Genomic DNA, 21,801 nt, shown 5'->3' with positions numbered 1-21,801 from the left:
CCTTGACCTGGAGTACATTTCTTGGACAACATTGAAAATATCTTGATTTTGATCATTATAGTGCTAGAGTGTGAAAGGAGCTAGATCCCAAATCTTCCTCGCTGCTTTTCATTCCAACAGAACATGCTTTATAGTTCCCACATTCTTCTTATATCTTTGATAGATTGGTTCTTGCAGACTCTTCCTTCCCCAAAGATTTTCAGCAGTCGGCAGAATGTTTTTTGTAACCCTCCACATGAAAATCTTGATCTTCTCGGGTAATTCAAGCATCCATAGAAATTTCCATTGTCTAGAATTGCTGTCTGAGCTGCTGCTAGGCTCATTAGGAAATTTGAGGTTAAGTGCTAACTGATAGCCACTTTTCACAGAGTACTCTCCTCTCTTATGAAAGTGCCACAGCACTTCATCTTCTTCTTGGCTTCTTGGAAGAGGCATTTGAAGAATTGCTTCAACATCTTCATTCAAAAAAATGTTGCTCCAGCTTATCTGCTCTCCACCTGTTTTCAGCATCAATCAGTTCAGCCACAACAATCTCAGCTGGTAAATTTTGAGGCGGTATTGGCTTGAAAGTAACTGGTCTTGAGATCCAATTGTCTTTGTATACAAAAACGTTCCTCCCATCTCCTATTCTCCATCTCACCCCTTTCTTGATTACTTGTCTTCCCCATAAGATGCTTCTCCACTATAAAAGAGGGAATGGAGCCTGCCTTTGCATTCAAAAATGTGGAACTTTTGTAATATATAGCTTGCATCACTCTAGCCATTAAAGAATCGGGAAACCGAAGTAATCTCCACCCTTGCTTGGCCACCAAGACTTGGTTGAAACTAGTGAGATCCCTGAAACCCAGCCCTCGTCTGCTTTTTGCTTTACAAGTTACAACATCAATAATAAACAACATAAAATTAGTTTTCTTAGACTTTTCAGTAGAGGCAGCTTCCACTCATTCTCATGGATATTTTACCAATAAAGGAATTTGATTAATAGATAGATAGTAGAGGGGCTATACAGAATTCTAAAATTGAATTATATTGATTGTATATTTCAATAATGGTGTCTCGTAACACCTTAGCGTGTTAACCTGCCTTTCCTTTTCGCTTAAAAGGAATTCGCAGCGAACGAGATTATATTTTTATTGTTGTCTTGTGCGTTATTTTAATTAGGGTTCAATTTTACGGGTTGTCCGCCAATGTGGCATTACATTTTAAGTCCTGGTATAATATAATTCATTAATTAATTTCAAAAAGTGGTGCCGACCGATTGGTCCGCGTGGCGTTGTCTTATTGGCTCCGTGGTAGTTGAAAAAAATATCTGTCAAAATTCAGTTCAAAGTTGTGGTGTCCAGAATCCCAATATAGAAGAAGGGGAAAGGAGCTCCAACGGCAAACCGGCAAAAGAAAAGACATTTGAGAAGAGATGGGTGAAGAAAAAGTGAAAGAAGAAGCGATGGGGATAATTGGAATGTTCCAAGTTGTCCCTCGTTTAGTCGTTTTCGATCTTGATTACACTCTCTGGCCTTTCTACTGGTACCCCCTTTTCTTCATTAGGTTTTGAGACTTGTTTGTTCTGCAACAAAAACCCAGATATTATCTTTTGAAAATATTTGGTCTCCTGTTTGTATTCTTCAATTTAATCAAGAAATGTTAACTGCCCAGTTCACTATTTTATTTACAAGTAATTAATTAAACGTTAAGATTCATGGAGGAAGATTGTTAATGTGTTTTCAGTTATCGACAGGTTCCTGAATAGTTTGTTTAATGAATTTTTCTTTTGTGTGAATTCGGCTATTAATTCTAATGTGAAATGTGAACTTGTTTTATATTTGTATAAATGGTTGTTTTTCAGTGAATGTCGCTCCAAACGTGAAATGCCATCTTTGTATCCTCATGCTAAAGGCATATTACATGCTCTCAAGGACAAAGGGATTGATGTAGCTGTTGCTTCTCGGTCGCCGAGCCCTGATATAGCAAACACTTTTCTCGAAAAATTGAACATCAAGTCCATGTTTGTTGCAAAGGTGAGCCCTCGATTACTCCTTCTATGATCTGTCTATTGTGCATATGTAACAACAAGAGTCAGTCAATTGAATATTATTCTTGAACTAATACAGTTAGATCATGAGAAGCTATATTACAGCCTCTTTAATGGCTAACATTCAACAGAAGTTTTTATGATGCAATATTCTTTGCCACCCCTCTCTCTCTCTCCCTCTTTTGGGTCATTTGGTATCAATTCAGAGGCTTTTTGGAAGAGTTCGATGTTTGTAATTATCCGTCAGTTGCCGAGAGCATTTTTTTAAATGTCTGTCCTATGTGCATGTACTTGCTACAAATGATAATCTGGTCTTTGTTGTTGATATATTTGTCTGGTCTGCATCTTTGTTAATAGGCTTATGAGCTTATTCAGGTTGCTGATATTTGCTGCAATAAGAAATGACAAATAAGTGACCTTCCCATTGGTTTGGTTAATTGTCTTTTGATTATTCAGGAGATTTTTTCCAGTTGGTCACATAAGACCGATCACTTCCAGAGAATTCATTCTAGAACTGGAGTTCCTTTTAACTCGATGCTCTTTTTTGATGATGAGGATCGGAACATTGATGCGGTAAAGTGACCTGTTCCACTCTTTTTCATATGCTTAAACGCTTGTTACATTGAGTTATTTTTGGGAGTAGCATCTCAGGTTCTCTTATATATGTTATTTAGCTGAAGTTTGTAAATTGTAATGGTCATTACAGGTTTCAAAAATGGGGGTGACAGGCATTTTGGTTGGTAATGGGGTTAATCTTGGAGCATTAAGGCAAGGTCTTACAAAATTCTCGCAAAACTGGAATACATCTCAGAAGAACAAGCAAAAATGGATATCCAAGTTCTCTCAAAAGCCAGATGCATCTGAGAAGATAGACCAGAAATGAAGAGCTCTGTATAAGGGCATTTGCTCATTCTTACACCAATTTAACACCCTGAAAATTGTTTCCATCGCTGTTGTGGATTATTTTGAAAATCCAGATCTGTTTATGAACTGATTAGTATTGTTTCTCAACGGTCAAAAAGAGTATGTTTTGGGCTGTTACCTTACAATATATACATTTTATACTGATTAAAATTTAAGAGTGACTTGTATGCATACTATTGTTTGGAGAAATATTGTGAATATTGCTAACTTTATGCTTAATCATGGAGACATCGTTGTTCAAATGACTGAAATGGCTTTTAAGGAGATGAGCTTTCGCATTTAATAGCTTGCAATAAGCTTAGAAAATCCCGATTTTAAGCCATAAGAAGTATAGAAATTTCTTCGTTTAGTAGAACATCAACTGTAAAATGCAAAATTTTCAGTCTAATGTGAAGCTCCTCTATTTGTTTCCTTTTCACCCATCAATTCGGATCCATAAGCAGCTATATCATCTTTCACATTTTCCATTTTAGATTGACTTGTTTTAGACTTGGTGCAACTATGACTGCGAACCTGCTGCGTAATTCATGAATCTCTTGCTCCAGGTGTGCAATGCTGAATTCTTGATTCTTCAAAGAGTTTCTCCTTTCTTTCCCAGTAAGTTTCTCAGCCTTGCAATCTGCTTATCTCTTTTGAGCAGTCAAGCATTCCTTCTTTCCATCTTTGACTTTTCTTCATCCCACTCATTCTTGCCACGCAATTCAAGTTTGGATTTTCGATTTTCAAAGGGTTTCCTCGTGCTTTCTAGATGAGCCGAAGCTTGGTTGCAGATCTGTATTTGGTTTTGACAGCCAAACGCGATTCTAGTTCAAGAAACCAAGCTTATCTGCAATGAAGAAATCTCTTGAAGCATTGTTGAAGAAACCTCTTTTGTGAGCATTCTAAAGAAGCTGGAACTGTACTTCCCTCTATGAGCTTATACTAAATTTGCGAATTTATGAAAGTTCAGATTATTTCTCCAGTTTGTTAATTAGAAATAATTTTAATTACCAAATGGCTTTAATAAGCCTGTACTTCCGTCTCTGTATTCTTTTGAAGGAATACTGTACATGTGTGTGTTTGAATACGGTTTGTTACGATCATTTCAAATATCATAACATATTTTCTTTTTTTTTAAAAAAAAAGAATATAACAAGCTGTAAGATCAGAATTTTGTGTATAAGCATGCGATGAATAAACCGAACAAAATTCCCAATAAAGTATGGTAGCCGCAGATGCAAATGTACAAATTAAAGATCACGTAGAAAGCATCAAAACAATTTCTTACTTATGCCATCTTGACAATGTAATACAAGAAACGCAGACAGAGCTTTCTACATCTCAAAGTGGATATTCAAAGAATCAAGAGATGCACACAAACTAAACAGATCTAAAACAAAAGGTAATGTAAATGAAAAGATGGTTCCTGCCGAGTATACAAATCAATGAAAGGGACCCAGAAGTAGAACTGTGACCTCTATAAGATGATCCTAAGGTTATACTGACAAATTGTTTCAAACTCTTTCTGCCACGAGCAACTGTTCAAGTTCCTCCCTACGCCGCTCCAAATCCTGTTAATGTTCATGAGATTTTTATAAATAATAAGTCCATACTGAAACACATGAACAGAATTTCAAGAGGGATATTTACTTGGACTAATTAACAACATGAACGAAAGTCGACACTCAAAAGATGAAATGAACCTTTGCGTCTAATTTTCCACATAAGGTAGACCTGAAAGCAATCCTAATATTACCGCGGAATGCATTAAATCAGAAAGTCCCCGTACTGTCACCTCTGTAAAATAAATGCTGGATTCATATAAATTTCTACAACTGATTATGGAGCCTCTCGGTCAAATAAATGCTGGATTCATATAAACTTCTAGAACAGATTATGGAGCCTCTTAAAAACTTAAAATACAAACTAATTATTTATATATCATAAACTTGAATTTACCACAAAGATACACAACAGGGCAGTATAGTCTTAGAACATGAATTCAAGTGTGGATTTACTCTCATTGATGTTCTACATTAGATGTTACTTTGTGTTTACATCTTTTTTTTGAAGCCAAGAGGGATAGATGAGGCTCGACCACTGGGAATAGACATATGGTAGCCCCGTTGTATATTAGAGTGAACAGGTAGTACCATGAGGTTTTCAGTGCAGTCTGATTCTAGTTTTTCCAAATTGTTAGGCAGACTCAAAACAAGCATGAAACTTCAAGAACAAGATGCTTTTTAAGGTCCTGGTACTGAAATACCTTTTATGTAATACCTTTTATGTATTCTCTATAAAATTGACCTCCAAATAATGCTTATTTCAATAGCTCAGATGCAGCAATAGGAACAAAAAACACAATCATAGGCTGAAGTCATATGCAGAAAGAAAACCTCATTGAACTCTCAAGGAAACTATGGTAACACGATGCTTACCTCTAGATCCTTGACTGCTTGGTCCCTTGTCATTTCTTTCTGTTGTCGAGCACGTTTGATGCAGCCAATGCATAGAATTCCCTAAAATTTGGTATTGACATTAGAAAATATCAAACACCATCAGTTCCATTTATACTTCCCACAACAGAAGAACTAAAATGCTGTTTGGGATTTTTTCTATATAATTTTTATCAAATATATCATGAATATAAGTCTCAACCAAATACTTTATAATAATTAAAAAATAATGACAAAAAAATACCAAATAAGTGATACTGTTGAGGCTATATTTCCTTCAAAATCAGCCTTAATGATAAATGTTTAACAAAACTAAGAATCAATTTCAGTTAAGAATCCTTCATTGACAAATTTAGACACCTGGCCTCTGAACTTTGACAGGAAATTTATTTATGCATTCAGGCACCAACCCACATTAGTAAAGGAAAAACAAAACGGAAGAAACAAAAAGATTCTGCTTAAAGTAAACGTATTGTGCTTTTCATCATCTTACTGATATGACATAGACTACACCACAAGCAAGAAGCATGTAGCTTGCTATATTCTGGAGAAGAATGAGATCCTTTTGCTTTGCAGAATAGTCAGGGAAAGCTCTTGTCATCACTGCAACACTGAATAGAAAGACCACAACTTTAAAAATTCAGCAATTACTAATAGGTATGTGTTTTGCTATCAAATTGCCAGCCTTCAGAAAAAGTGATACTTTGATGACAATCCATCCAAATTATATGAGGACGTGACAGAAACGTCAGTTAGATTTACATGTTCAATATCTATCATCAGTTATTTCTGCAATTATCCTGCTTGGCATGGTGAAGTGTGAGAACCAACGTATTTTGATTTGTTCTCAACTGGGTTGAATTGTTTGTCATAAGGCCATTGAAACCTGACTTACTATTTCAAAGGGCATTGGGGAATGACGCCTAGCTAAGAGAAGAAATAGAAAAAAAAGTTAATATATGCCTGTAAGTTGTCATTACTTTATTAGTATTGTGTTTGATATTTTAGGAGCCTAACTCAAAAGCACGATAATTCTAGAAGAAGAAAAAATTAAAAGATCAAGGGACAAAATAAAATAAAATAAGTCTATAGTATAAGACATACAAGATCTGCAGCATACCCCGGGCAACCCAGTACTCCAATACCTGCAAATTATTAAACAAAATATAACTTAAGAGACAGCTAAATGATGTGACAAAATGATAACAATAAAAAAGAACAAAGGAATGACATACACACAAAACTAAGGTTCCTCCAAGGATGATTCAAAAAGGCAAATGTGCTGGCATTTTAAGTCAACTACTGAATAATACTACATGAGGGAGAAAAAAAAAAGGACGATATAGGAAGCTGTGTAGTGGTCCATCTTTAGAACACTGATTTAACCAGTAATACTGATCTTTATCAGCCAACCTACAACGATCAAATTGACAAACACAAGAACACCCAATCCACAACTCGAAGATTGATCAAGAATAGCAAAGCAGTAATGAACAACTGATACAAGTGTTTGACCTGGTTCAGTCATCCATGGGTTAAAAGCAGCAACAAATCTTCACTTGAAACTCGAATCGCTATTACAAAGGAATCACTCAATTACAGAGATTCAACAGCACACAACCTCAATTGAATTCATTAACCATCCAGAGCAAAATTGAATGGTATAATTGGGTTATTTATCAGGCCTTGAAAGCTGGAAAAAGGAGAGAACAACCGACTTTAACTAACTGGCTTTCCAAATCCATTTAAGTAGACCCCACTTAACAGCTTTTTAACAACCTTCTAAACAGATTTAGTATCATCTTCTACAAGTTTGTTGACAATCAAAGAAAAGAAAACGTGTTGGCATGTGTCTATCTAAGCTAAACGAAATTCCATTAGAAAATGAGAGAAATTTCTTTAATTCAAGCTAAAAGCATGTGTCTATCTCTAGCTCCAAGGAGGAAACATTCATATTCTCAGTACGGAATCACTCTTTTCCTAGAGGCAGTGCTTCTTCTATATGTGAAACATTATAATAATAATCCCCACTCGAGCTTGATCCACAATAACAGCTCACCAAATTGATTAGAAATCTTAGAGGACCAATAGGTTTACAACACAACAGCTCAAAATGAAAGTGGTCTAAATAAAGAAGACAGATAAAGTCTCTTTCTTGTACAAGTTATGGCAAATTATATTAGCCAAAGCTAAATTATTATTAAAAAAAATACTTTACAAAAAAGAAATATCTCACTCGAATTCATGCAATTCAACAGTACAACGTAAGTATAATAATGAATTATGTACCAATTTAAACAAATAAATATAAAACGAACCTTCGTGAACTTCAAAACGAACTGCCATTCAGTCTCAGCAAGAGCGACAAAGAACGCAATTACAACCGCATAACACCGAAATATCCCGTCAAATATCTGAAATTAATAAAATAAAACAAATAAATCGCGTAGAAAACCAAAAACGACATAAGAGCAAATATAAAACGACGGACAAATGAACACACACGTACATCGGATCCGTTTTTGAAGGAGCGAATAGCAGAGAGAACGTTAACAGCAAGGCAGAGGAGAGCCGTGAGGGAAGTCAGCACGCTGTAGCACCTGCAAACCACCAGCAGCGGGTCAGCTCGATTCCGAAGTCTCCCGCCCGACGACGCTCTCGCCGGAGGCGGCGGCGGTTGTGGTTGTGGCGGTGGCTGTGAGATTTCTCCTACTCTCTCTCCATTTCTCGCCATTTTCTCGCGATTCCGAGAAATTCAACTCTTTATATCGAACAAACTATTTTGAGCATTTTTTTTTTTAATCTTTTTCTCTTTTGATGCTTTCATCGACTGTGTACGTTGCTGTTGTTGGTTGGTTTCTGGAAAGCGGGATTCTTTCCTTTCACCTGCTGTTCAAGGGAGTCAGTTTTGCGACTGAATAGTGTCAGTTTTTGCAAGGCTGTTAGATGGACACGTGTCGGTTTGTTGCCATGAGGACACGTGTCGGTTTGTGCTTTCTTCGGGAATTTTATGTCTACCGTTAGACACTTGGTAAATTCATATTTTCTTGATCCTTTTATCCATTTTTTGCCTTTTAATTATGTATCCAAAACACTCCAAACTCGTCCCTTTTTAAATTTTTTGTCTTTTATTTATTATTAAACAATTTAATGATTAATTTTAAAGTAATTATTTATTAAGAGTTGAGTTGCATTAATAATGTTATAAATATAATTACGTTAAATCGATTTATAAAATGAAAATATTTGTAGGGAGAGTAATTAAAAAAAATATTGGCACAACTTATTCTTTGTTTGTGCGAAGGGGCTAATGTTGACAAGTCGTTACTGTTAAGAAAGTCGGATGATGTTTGGAAGGACAAAATTACTCTAATACAAATTTTGGTTATCCAATGAATTGCACGTAAGATGTGTTTACCTCTTTTGATCAATTGAGTTGTGTAAGATTGTTTTGAAATAATAATTTTATAATTAAATAATTAAATAATTAAATAATTAGTAATATTGTATGTAGGTGACGTATTCTAAAAGACACTTAATTATGCCACGTGTACATCTTATAAGATAACAAGAGCTATATCAAGATAAACAATACTCAAACTATTTCAGATTTCGAGGTAAATAACACTCAAGTTATTTTGGATTTCGGGATAAACAATACTCAAGCTATTCCAAAGTAAATGATACTCAAGCTATTCCGGAGTAAATAACACTCAAGCTATTCTAAAATAAACAACACCCAAACTATTCCGAATTCCGGAGTAAACAACACCCAAGCTATTCTAGGATAAATAACATATAAGTTATTTCAGGATAAATAACACCCAAACTATTTCAGGATAAACAACACCTAATTATTCCAGGACAAACAACACCCAAACTATTCTGAGGGAATAATATCTAAGGAAAAATTTTTCTGGAGCTTATAAAAATAACAAGAGGGGGGAATTAGTTTCACAATCCATTAGTCCAAGAAAATCACGTCCAAAGGTCATAAGAGTAAGGAAACATATAGGGTCGGAAATAATTCCCTAGATCATATTCACTTCCACGTGTGCAGGAATGATGGGTGACACATGTTGTTCGATTAAGGGTTCAAAGAAAAACCATAAATCCACATCACTCATCATCTATAAATATACATTCATCTCTAAGAGAGAAGGAGTCTTTGGCCTCCAAAAAATCATTGTTTATGTCTAGAGAGAGAAAGTCATCTCTCTATTTTTTCTTCTTTCTTTTATTTTTTCAGGTACTCACCCTTCCGAATTCGAAGCCAAAAATTGTGATAAGTTCTTCACAAATTATAAATATATGTGAAGGTAAAAAATTTCAACAACCTTCATAGTAAAATATTGGAAATCAAGTTACAGTTCGAAATTTTGAACATAGTCATAAATCTCACCTTTAAAATTCTTTAATAAAATGCGACGAGTAAAATACCAACACGTAAAATAAATGATTGTAGATATCACTTTTATTAAATTTAATTTGCAAATGACATGTGTCGTTTGTTGAATATAAGTGACAAAAGACATATCAGGACGAGAGTAACTTAGAAAATACAAACAAATTCGGATAGAGTAACAACTCTAGGGAACAAGGGTTAAAGCAAATAAGTGAAGCGCCATATTTCTGAATCAATTAAGAACACGTGGAGAACTCTTTAGAGCAATCAATCTACATCAAGACTTGCGCCTATTAGTGAGGAATTATGTCATAATTTTTGTGAAGGTTATGACTATATTGGAGTATATTTATGATGGAGAATGAATTTTAACTATATATATAAAGTGATAAATAGTAAAAAAAATTATTATAATTTTGATCGTGTGGTTATGAAGGGGTAATCTATCTTAAAACAACTCCAAAATAACTAAACCCTTTTTTGAATGCATATGAAAGCTCTATAACTTTACTATTTTATTATATTCTTTCATTTATGGTTCTCTTGTATAATTTTCCTACAAATCCTAATTTTAGTATTAGCTTGTCCTTGCAAGTACACCCCACGCCTTTTTACTCAAGCTCAAAGTAGAGAAGAGAACCCAATTTGTGAAGGTAAAAATCTAGTGGTGGGCAATTTCATATTCGGATCGGATTTGGATGAATCCGATCAGATTTCGATGAATCCGATCGGATTTCGGATAATTCGAATTGAAAAAAATCCATCTGAATTCAATCTGAACATTAATCCGATCCGAATTAATTCGGATCGGATTCGGATTGGATGAATATTTCGGATAATTTCGGAATTGGATGAATACGAATTTCAGATTATATTTCAAGTTCGGATTATATTTTGGATTCGAATTAATTCGGGTTTGGGACCTTTTTACAATGATCACAAAAAAATAATGAAATTTGTAATTAATGAACACAATACAGAATTTTTTTTTTTAAAAAGAAAACACAGGAATGATATTGATAAAATACATGCAGGTATATTCTAACTTCTAAGCAACCAAATCATTTATTTGCGAATGATCAAGACAAATCATATAAACAAGTAAAAAATTCAAAGTTTCAAACGCAAATCATTGGGGGTTGTCGGATTAGTGGATTACCATGAACAAGGCGAGGTTTCTGTCGCTACTAGCTGCTCGTCGTGGGTTTGGAGGACGTCGCGATAGTTGGGTTTGTGCCAAATCTTATCCAGCTGGGTTTATGTCGAATCCGATCTGGTCTGGAGGACGTCGTGGCGGCTGGGTTTGTGTCGAATTCATTCAGTTTGTGTCGTCGGCAACACGGTGGTGGGTTGGCTTGTTAGGTCGTGGCTCATGGGTGTGGTGTGGTTTGTGGTCGTGGATTGGCTCATCAAAGGCGTGCAGCGGTGGTGTGTGGTTTTGTCATTTGGAAATTGGGAATTGGGAATTGGGTTTTGATTTTTCATCTTCAGTTTTTTTTTTAGTACAATGCAATCCAATCGGATTATTTAGATTGATCCGAATCAAATCCGATCAGATTTGAAAGCAAATCCGAATCTGATCCGATGCCCACCCCTATAAAAATCAGTCCTTTCATAATAATAAAAGAAAAAATACTTGAGTCAGGTTGATGTATTTGTCTCTTATTTCTTGTCAATGAATAAGAAAGATTTGACTAATCTTTTACTCTTATGTACTAAATTCTAGAAGAGTAAGTCTAAATGAGCTAGTCCTCTCTTATATGAGAGTGAAAATATATGATAGGTAAAATTAAAATACCTATCCCATTATCCGATATAAGTTAAATATATTTTAAGATCACTTATCAAGAACGGCTTAGAAATGAAATAAGTATAATAATAAACATCCCAGTCCAACAAATATGAGAAATAAAGATAAGAAAGATATTAAAATTTATTAAAAACTCTCTCCACTGTAAATCATCGTTGAGGAATTATTGATAAAAATATATCTGAATTTTAATTAAACTCAAAGTAATAGAATTATGTATCACTTGTTGAGATTTAAGACAATAAAAATCTATTTTCAGTGCAAAAGCCCATTAACTATGATGTTAATTCATTATTTTCAGTTAAACATAAATTACTCCTTTATATGGCGTTACTTTTTGAAATAAAGCATCAATTTTTTTTTATCTTTATTTCTTGTTTTTATATTATTTTTCTCTTGGTTTTTTCTTGAACGACGTCGCATCTCTTGTACCAGAAGTAATCAACTTTGCCGCCAACAAAACCCAAAATGTTGACTAGCCTTTGACTCTCTCTATTTCTTCATATAAGTGCTCATTATCTCTTTTCTCCTCTCATTTAACAATCCCAAGACCCCAAACTTTCTAAGAAAACACTTTCCCAAGAAAATCAGAACACCCAAATTTTCCCAAGAAAATGGATCACAGAATCCTCCAACGCCTGCCTGCCCCACGCTTGCAAACAACCTTCATTATACGATTAATTGTCTCGCCTTTTTTTTTTTTTTTTCTACCTCTTCACTCTTAAAGCCATATTATCAATTATTTCAGATACTCATTTTCTTGCACCCTTGTCCCCTACTTTTCATTTTCATGCATTTTTGGGTTAATCAAGGTTTCTTTTACCTTTGTTTCTGATGTATTTATGCATTGTTTGGTTCAAGATTCTGCAAATATTTCATGTACTTATTACTGTTTTGTTTGGTTTATGAAGTTCCCTACGGAGTATGGATTAAGAATCTGAAATTTACTCGGACATCTTTCACTCACCGGAGACCTTAAAAGCGAATATGCGCAAATGGAGAGGGAATTCTAGTTACCAGACACCATGGAAGCTGAAAAGAAAGTTTGCAATTGAAGGATACTTCTTTAAGAAAATCCGAGAGAGTCGATTTTTGACTACTGATCCAGCCAAAGCACATCTCTTCTTTATCCCTGTTTCTTGTCACAAGATGAGAGGCAAGGTACAGATTAAAATTCGGTTATTTATATGATGCTTTGGTGCTTGAGTCTTGTGAATAATGAAGTTTTATAATTGGTTAATGGTTACTCTGAAGCTAATTAGGTAGCGTTTACTTTTTGGATTGGAGTGAGAATCCTGATAAGTGGGAATCCTAGGATTGGGAGTGTGGAGTGGGAGTGAGAGTAGGTTGTTTACTTGCACTGGAATAGAATCATGGAATGAAGATCAGAATCAAATTTATGTGTTTACTTTGCCTTGGATTGTGAGTAAATAGTTTCAAATTACAATTTTATCCTTATGTAAAGAATTATAGTTTTTAATTACAAAGTTAATAAAAAATATATTTAATGAATAAACATTTATTTTATTATATTTGTAAATTTATAATAATTATTAATATTCTTAATTATGAACATCATTTTTTTAAATTTTAATTATATAAATTAAAAATTGTTGATAAGGGCAATATAAATGAAATATTTTTACTATTAACATAGTATGAAATTAATATTTTCTTAGAATAAACTATTTATTAGTATTAATTATTAATATTAAATAAATATAATACTATTATTTTTAAATAAATATAATAATATTATATTTTCAAATAAAGATTGTATATAGTTATGTTATTAATTCTCTATTAATATAATAATATTATTTTAAAGTAAATTAAACGTAGAATCAAACCCAATTATTATTTAGTTAAATATAATAATATTATTTAAATATTTATTAAATATAGTTATAGTAAATTTAATAAAAAGAAGGGTAAATATAAAATGAAACATTATTTTATTTTATATAATTATATTAAATTTATTAATATAATATTATTTAGTACAAAATTAATATTTTCTTAGAATAAACTATTTATTATTATTAATTATTAATATTAAATAAATATAGTATGATTATTTTTAAAATAAATATAATAATATTATATTATTAAATAAAGATAGCATATATTTATTAATTCTCTATTAATATAATAATATTATTTTTAAGTAATTTTAACTTATAATCAATGTAAATTATTATTTAGTTAAATATAATAATATTATTTAAATAAATATAACTATAAATTATTTTATTTTATTAAATTAAATTAAAAACAAAGGGTAAAAAAGGGAGAGGTGGGAGTGGATTCCTACTCCTACCTCTCCCCATGGGAGTCCCACTCCCACTCTCCACTCTAAAAATGGGTGGGGTCCATGGAATAAGATACCCAATCTCTTTCTATTTTGTTGAAGTAAACACTGGAGTGAGAGAAATCCACACTCCTCACTCCCACTCCAGAAAGTAAACAGTGCCTTAATGCATTTGATGATTTCATAGTAATATGATATTTTCATGTTATCTTTAAGTCTAAGGACGGAATTATGAACCTATTGGGTTCTTGCTGTTGAATTTTAACTAAGCTTCACATTAGTTATAGGACTTTTGGCCTGTAAGTGACAGAGAAAAGGTGGGTGTGTATATATATATATATATGAGAATTTTAATCTTACCTAAGATTTTGAAAGTAAAAATATAAAAAAAAATAATAAATCAATTGCACAACACAAAAGTTAAAGTTAAAAACTTTTATATGGGAGATAAAACATGGTCACCAAGAACGATGAGATAAAAATACATAATGTGAAAAATTATTACAATCTCTCTAATATTTTTCTCACAATCAAAATTCCAATAACACTAAATTTCTCAATAAACTTATGGTTTTTCTCACATTAGAAATTGTTTATTTGCAGATAAACTTATTATTATGGCATGCAAACGAGTGAACCCAACTTCCTTATATATATATATTGATTATTTCTTGCAGAATAAATATTTCTTTTCTTTTACAAGTTGTACTCCTCTTTGAAAAAGCTAAATGACAAAAGAAAAATTATGTATTTTTTAAATAGAACACTCGTCAAAAACAAAATATCTTAGAAAATTCTTATTGAAAAATGAGATATATTTCCTAACATAATACATATGTTGGTTGTGAAATTTCAAAAACATTCACCAATAGGAAGAGTCAATGAAATGAGTTCTTGTAGATAACAGAATCATGTTCATTGAGACAAAGTACCAAATAGGAATTTTGTGACATTGGGGAAGAAATATTCATAGCTCTCGTGATGTCTTCGGTTTCAAGACTTGGTTGCTAATTTCTTACCTTTTTATGCATGCAAATTTGTCTATCATTTATGTTGCTAGAATCATTAAGAGACTAAAATTCACCGTACTCTGCAATTTCATATTCCAATATTCACTTATAGTGGACTAAAATCATATTTCGTGCCTCTGATGCACATCATATTGTATTATATGCAGGGAGCTTCTTTTACAAACACGACTACCATTGTCAAGGACTATGTTGAGCTTAATTTTGAAGTATCCGTATTTGAATAGAACGCAAGGAGCTGATCATTTTTTTGTCACTTGCTATGACATTGGTGTGAGGGCTACTGAAGGATTTCATAACCTCTGGAAGAATTCTATTCGAGTTCTGTGCTCACGGCACAAGGGTGTTTCCCTTCCTCAAATTATACCTCCATTTCTTCTTTATGCTGGTGGAAATGACTTCGAGGATAGGTGATTCCAGATGATATATGCTTCATATTTCATATCATATTAATGATGACATTGTCGAAATTAGTGAACTTATGATAACATTTGAAAATGGCACAGTAGTGCAGGACTAGCCTTGCTCTTTGGACAGGTTATAGCAATTATTCAAAACTAAAAGACCTACTGGCACAGTTTTGGCAGAATGATGAACGCCAAATCCTGTCCAATCAAAGATATAAAAGAAGAATTCAACTGAAACGTGTCAAACAAAATTCTACAGGAGTAAGTTCTGCATCTGCCCTGGTGGTTCCCTAGGAAATTTTGCTCAAATAGTAGATTCCATCCACTGCGGATGTGTTCCTGGTAAGATTATTTAATATAAAAAATGAACCTTCCCTTTTTTAATATAAAAAATGAATTTTTTTTTTTTAATATGATCTGTTGTCACCTATTATGTACTGATTCTGCTTTTATATTATATGCCTGCTTCTAATTGGTTCTCTGATCAACTTGTTCGCTTTCTGCAGTTATCATATCCGACTTTCACGACCTGCCATTCAATGACATTCTCGACTGGAACAAGTTGTCAATGATTATCCGGGAGGATGATGTCCATCGACTTAACCTTATTTTAAAAGGCATCATATCAAAGGGAAAATTCATTAATTCGCATAAAAACACATTCAAGGTGTATCAAATTTTCTACTCAGTAATAAGTACATTCTGCTGCATTTACAGTCTAAATTTCGATCCTCTCTACATGCAACTATGTGCTTTAATAGTATCATTTTCTCTGTTGTATTTTCAGAAAAACAATTTCTGGAAAAAGTCCCTAATAAGAATCATGCATCTATAAATACATTTTTCAACAAAAATTTATCAGTCTCGTTTAATTGTTAATAACAGTAGCATCATAACATGTACGACATTATAGTATGCTGATTATGTGCTACCAATCAGAAGTGGGTTAAAGTATTGTGTGGACTCAAGAGAACTATATTAGAAAGTACTTTTTGGGAACATACTTCTAATTTGAAAACTTCTATTTCGTAAAGTCTTATTTCTTGGATCTCTTGTATCTATTGATCAGGCTCAAAAGCAATTTGAGTGGAATACACCACCAATAAAATATGGCACAACATTTCATATGGTAGTGTATGAGCTCTGGCTGCGCCGCTATTTTCTTAAGTACCGACTTTCCTAAAACCATACTTCTGATATTGCTCTGCACTGGACCTGAATTCAAAGAGGGGTGTCAGCTTCCGAAGGCTAAAACATGGGCATTACTTGATTCATTTTCCTTTGATCTTGCGACCTCATTTATGAGAACTGATGAAACAGTTATTTACTGTACTTTTCCATCTTACGAAATGATGGAAAAATAACGCATAAATGGTTATTTTGAGGCTTGATTTTGTTAGAAAAATTAACAGTGAGTTAAATAGCAGCAAGAACTGTTGGGAAAATATGCTCTTTAAAGCATATGTGTTTATTTATTTGTAATAAACATTTTTTCTGATTAATAAAATTAATGAGGTATTTTATTCAAATATCTTAATTGCATTAATATTTGTATTAAAGTCCATTTAATCATATTATATGTATTTATGTGATCACCATGTGGATTCACAGAAGACATAAATACAAGTTATCTTATGATTAAATAAATTTAGTTCGCAGTTGATAAATAAAGTTGGGCACTTTATTTAGGTATAGACTGTAATAAATTCATTGAATGATTTGTCTTAATCATGTATGAATTTATTGATGTAGTGCGACTACATTGAACATGATCACATATGAGATTTAATTAACTTTGTAATAACTGTCAGACTTATTAAATCTCATAAGTATTGATTTTACTGTAATCTTAATATTGAGTTAATTATGATTTCATGATTGTAATTGTTATTCTATTTGAGTTACCAACGGGCACGACACATACTTGTGGTCAAGATTACCCGGTATCTTGGTGGGAGCAGTTATGAGTATTGGAGTTATAGATTAACAATATAGAATTTGTACAACACATCTCTTGATGGGTTTTCGGCACTTGATCATAGAATTCTCTGGCCAGAGTGTGTCAACATATTTAGTATGTTAAAAATGATCATTGGAGAAAACCAATAAGGATCAAGGAATAAGATGTTATTAAATTGATTGGACAGTTAAGATATCAATTTAATTAACGATGTGGTACAAAGGATTGTGCAGTAAAGAAATCAATGTGGCTTGGGACGAATTATAATTCGAGCATACAATTATGGAAGTCAGTTCCAATCTTTTAGTGGAATAGATTTGGAATTAAATAATTGAGCTAGTTTAATTACATGCCTAATTATTGTAGCCACTATTGTATGTTCCCAAATGATCCCCGGGTTAGCTCATTTAATTGACTGCACCACTACTGTACTAATAAGTAAGATAACTAGCTATTTGGGTCAAAAGCCTAAATATATCATTTAGTGGGAGGCTCCATTTAATTAGCTTTTGTATAAGGGGCCTTATGTTATTTTACAAGGTGGGTCCCCTATTGAAAAAGCAAATAAACGTGAGTTTTATTTAGGGCATTATTTGGAGCCTAGGGTTTTCACTAAAGGAAGATATATAAGGCTTATTTTTTCCTAAAGAAAAAGAGAGAAGCCACTTTATACAGATTAGAGAAAAAGATTTTTTTCTCCATTGTTGAGAGAAAAATTTTCTCGTGCTAGTTGCTTTGGTAGTGATAAAGGCGCCTACACGTCAAGTGCAGATCGAACCTGAGTCATAACCTGGAAGATCATTGGAAACAGTTCGTGATCTAACAAGCGTTGTGGTGACAGATCGTGATCTAACAGGAGTGGTGGTGGCGGATTGTGATCTAGGAGCCTAAATCACTTCAGCGGAAAAAGCCAACTCAGATTTTCAAGGTACGATTTCTAGAATACGAATTCTTATATATTATATGAGAGCGGTCTTCAAAAGGTTTTATAAAAAATTTAAAAACCTTATTTTTCCCCAACAAGAACAACAACTAGAATTAAAAACAACAGGAACATCAACTGGAATTAAAACAGACAGGGAAAAGAAATTAACGAAACAAAGGAAATGAACCCAAGTCCTGTAACACATTGTCCTTAAAACAGATTTACCACCTACTGTAGTGCTTTAGGTTTGTTGGTAATTGTTTCTCAAGATACAACGGGTACGAATTATCCGTCAAGCATAGACCAATAATTCCGGCGAACCACAACAGCGTTCAAACTTGATAAAAAATAGAACGTCAGAAGGAGGAAAAAACATTTTAAGTGCTCTGTGTGTTGGTTGTTCTTGTGTGTCAAAAACAGAAGGGAAAGCTACCTTTTTATACACATGTGAGTATGATGTAACAGTTATAAAATTGAATTTCCGAATTCAATATATGCCATTTAATTGTTGTAACAGCCAATTCAATTTAAACAATTCAATATAGCCTATTGAATTCAAAAATTGAATTGCATAACAGCCCAAAAAATAATTGCGAAGCTGTTACAAATCATTTGAATTCAAAAAATTCACAAACTGTTACAAAAATTTAAAAGGAAATTAAAAACGTGCCATGCAAGCTTGGGTGATTTTGGGCTGACATTCTCATACGCAGGACGCGCGAGTGCACACGAGTTCAACCAAATCAGTCTTGGATTCGCACCCCCCTTGCGCACGCGCGTGTGGAGCGAGCCTCTATCCTTATAATTCTTACTCATGCATGGGTAAGTGTCCATATATAAACACAAATCCCTTGGCTTATTTTTCCCTTGTGGGATAAACCTCATTTCCTTTCAAATTTTCAACTTCAAGGGTGCATTTTGAGAGACAATTTCGCATTCACCCAAGCACCATTTTGAGTAAATAAATATACACTTTCGAAGTATTCACGGAGTAGAATACGAATTTCATAAGATTTTTCACTTTCGCTAAGTGGGACCCACTCAAAATGTGCCCTCAAAATAGCATAATGATATGCTATTTTTTCAACAATCCCCCACATGAATGAAAATTGGCAGTAAAACAGAAAAACCGTTAAATTTTGACATCAAAACTATTTTTCACCTTAATGATTGAGTTTTTTTTATCGATACCTAGTACAGGATATGTAGGTCTTATTCTTTGAACCTTTCCTTGTGATAATATATTTACTTTACTGGCTGATCAGTAGATGCGATGTCTTTGAACTGTTCTGTCATTAGTGTAAACAATCATATACTACACATAGGTATTTCTCCTAACACTGTTGAGTTCTCATGGTTATGTTCGTTTTGGCCTTGAACATCTACCTGGTTCTGCAAGAGTTTCTACTGAACCCTTAAGAGTAACCCGTATTACTCTACTCGGATTTTTGACGCATAAGAATCATTAAGAGCCTAGCCCAACCTTATTTTACACGGGCATCACTGTTTCATCATAGGAATGGTCAATGAGGTAATCCTCTTAAGAGAATGACCCCCACAGTGATCCAATTTTAGTCTTTAACAGTTAGGTTGTCCCATTAAACCTAGATCTTGCGATCTCCAGTCAACTAGGTTGGGTTTTCCTTCGCTATTGACTAATCATTCTATGGGTTTTAATCATATTCCCCTCGATGGTTTTTCTACTAGCTCTCTATTTAATCCTTTGGTTAGCGAAACCGCAATGTTATCCTTTGACCTCACATAGTCAATAGAAATAACTCTAGTAGAAATAAGTTGTGTAATTGTATTATGTCTGCGACGTATGTGTCCAGACTTACAATTATACATATTGCTCAGTGCCCTACCGATAGCTGATTGACTATCGTAATGAATACATATTGTAGGCACAGGCTTTGGCCATTTTGGAATACCTTCTAAAAAGTTGAGTCATCCTGCTTTTTCACCACATTTATCTAATGCAATGAATTTAGATTCCATTGTAGATCTGGCAATTACTGTCTGTTTAGAAGACCTCTATGATACAACTGCACCTGCTAGTGTAAAAACATAGCCGCTAGTGGATTTTGAATATTTTACATCAGATATCCAGTTAGCATCACTAAATCCTTTTAATACTTCTGGATACCTAGTATAGTGCAGTCCATAATTATGAGTGTATCGAAGATACCTGAGTACTCTTACGATAACTTTCCAATGATCAGTTCCTAGATTTAAGGGTGAGCAAACAAACCGTGGTCTTAAAAGTACCGAACCGAATCGGTGGTTTTTTTTTTAATTCGAATTCGTTTTTATTTTTAAAAAAACCGAAATATATCATTTGTAAAAAAACCGAAATGTCGGTTCGGTATTTGGTTCACTCAGCTGAACCGAAAAACCGAATTAATTTTAGATTTTATTCAAATCGAGATGTGTTAAATTGTTTTTTATAGATCCAAATATTGAGTTGGAAAATGCCTAAAGTTGATGTTGATATTGATAAAGATGGGAGAATGTTGTTGGCGTTTGTTTCTAAATTTTCTTTTTATTTTGTGTTGTAAGTTGTAATTGTTATTATTTTTATTTGTCTTTACAACATTATGATTATGTTTATGTAGATGGAGTATTGGAGTTTGATTATGTATTTTGAAATTTTATATTTTATGAGTACCTTATTAGTAGTTAGTAAGATATTAGTGATAAAATGTGTTTTGAATACTTTGTATTTATTGTTAATATTTGTAATGAAATTAGGATGAACTAATTGTTGAAAAAAATTATTATATTTATGAGGCCCAACGGGCTAAAAATTTGAAAATTCAAAATAGGCCTAGAACCAAAAAAACTGAACTGATTCGAAAAGATCCGTTTGAGTTCGGTTCTTATTGAGTTCAGTTCTTATTCGGTTCTTTTTATAAAATAACCGATTTAAATTGGTTCTACTTAATTTCTATCCTAACCGAACCGAACCGTGCCCACCCCTACCTGGATTGCTCGTATATCTACTAAGTTTACTTATTGTATAGGCTAGATCTGGTCTGGTACAATTTGTTAAGTACATCAGACTGCCTATTATTCTAGCATATTCTACTTGAGAAATATCATCTTTTCTGTTTTTCGATAGATGTATACTTGTATCTAATGGAGTTTTAGGCACAGTATTATCATCTTTATTAAATTTTCCTAGAATTTTATCTACATAATGAGTTTGACTTAAAATAAGTTCATTAGAAGCCCTTGAGATTTTAATCCCCAAAATGACATCCACAAGACCCATGTCTTTCATGTCAAATTTAGACTTCAACATATTATTAGTAGATTTAATCATGTCATCATCACTCCCAACAATGAGCATGACATCAACATATAAACATAAAATAACATAGCCATTTTTCTGTTTTTTTGACATAAACACATTTGTCACACTCGTTGATTTTAAATCCACTTGTGATCATCGTATGATCAAATTTTTCATGCCACTGTTTTGGTGCTTGTTTCAAGCCATATAATGACTATACTAATTTACAAACCTTCTTTTCTTGTCTTGGAGCTATAAAACCTTCAGGCTGT

At 33.3% G+C, this 21,801-nt stretch overlaps 2 protein-coding genes and 1 pseudogene across 2 annotated transcripts; 2 read left to right on the top strand and 1 right to left on the bottom strand.

Moving 5' to 3' along the window:
- The first annotated feature begins 1,329 nt into the window (after positions 1-1,329).
- LOC18034144 (magnesium-dependent phosphatase 1) lies at positions 1,330-3,124 on the top strand. Its single transcript, XM_006423671.2, has 4 exons — positions 1,330-1,524; positions 1,844-2,015; positions 2,486-2,602; positions 2,736-3,124. The coding sequence occupies exons 1-4, from the start codon at positions 1,415-1,417 to the stop codon at positions 2,910-2,912; spliced, it is 576 nt and encodes a 191-aa protein (XP_006423734.1). The 5' UTR covers positions 1,330-1,414; the 3' UTR covers positions 2,913-3,124.
- A 1,065-nt stretch (positions 3,125-4,189) lies between these two features.
- On the bottom strand, positions 4,190-8,265 carry LOC18034089. Its single transcript, XM_006423670.2, has 6 exons — positions 7,898-8,265; positions 7,707-7,802; positions 6,493-6,533; positions 5,882-5,999; positions 5,371-5,451; positions 4,190-4,503 (listed from the first exon to the last, which is right to left on the bottom strand). Exons 1-6 carry the CDS (start codon positions 8,120-8,122, stop codon positions 4,447-4,449), a joined length of 618 nt encoding a protein of 205 aa, XP_006423733.1. The 5' UTR covers positions 8,123-8,265; the 3' UTR covers positions 4,190-4,446.
- A 4,325-nt stretch (positions 8,266-12,590) lies between these two features.
- Positions 12,591-16,532, top strand: LOC18034925 (annotated as a pseudogene).
- The last annotated feature ends 5,269 nt before the right edge of the window (positions 16,533-21,801 follow it).

Source organism: Citrus clementina, unplaced genomic scaffold (genome assembly GCF_000493195.1).
Source record: "Citrus clementina cultivar Clemenules unplaced genomic scaffold, Citrus_clementina_v1.0 scaffold_8, whole genome shotgun sequence".
Lineage (NCBI taxonomy): Eukaryota > Viridiplantae > Streptophyta > Magnoliopsida > Sapindales > Rutaceae > Citrus > Citrus x clementina.
Note: the sequence above shows the minus strand (reverse complement) of the source record. Positions and strands in the feature narration are given on the sequence as shown.

What these genes read in the sequence shown, in the direction of transcription:
- LOC18034144 (XM_006423671.2), top strand. Translation starts at nt 1,415, where the DNA reads ATGGGTGAAGAAAAAGTGAAAGAAGAAGCGATGGGGATAATTGGAATG. An exon ending in AGTCCATGTTTGTTGCAAAG is followed by an intron (nt 2,016 to 2,485) that starts GTGAGCCCTCGA and finishes TTGATTATTCAG; the next exon opens with GAGATTTTTTCCAGTTGGTC. An exon ending in AGGATCGGAACATTGATGCG is followed by an intron (nt 2,603 to 2,735) that starts GTAAAGTGACCT and finishes TGGTCATTACAG; the next exon opens with GTTTCAAAAATGGGGGTGAC.
- LOC18034089 (XM_006423670.2), bottom strand. Translation starts at nt 8,122, where the DNA reads ATGGCGAGAAATGGAGAGAGAGTAGGAGAAATCTCACAGCCACCGCCA. An exon ending in CCTTCAAAAACGGATCCGAT is followed by an intron (nt 7,803 to 7,897) that starts GTACGTGTGTGT and finishes TATTAATTTCAG; the next exon opens with ATATTTGACGGGATATTTCG. An exon ending in TCGTTTTGAAGTTCACGAAG is followed by an intron (nt 6,534 to 7,706) that starts GTTCGTTTTATA and finishes AATAATTTGCAG; the next exon opens with GTATTGGAGTACTGGGTTGC.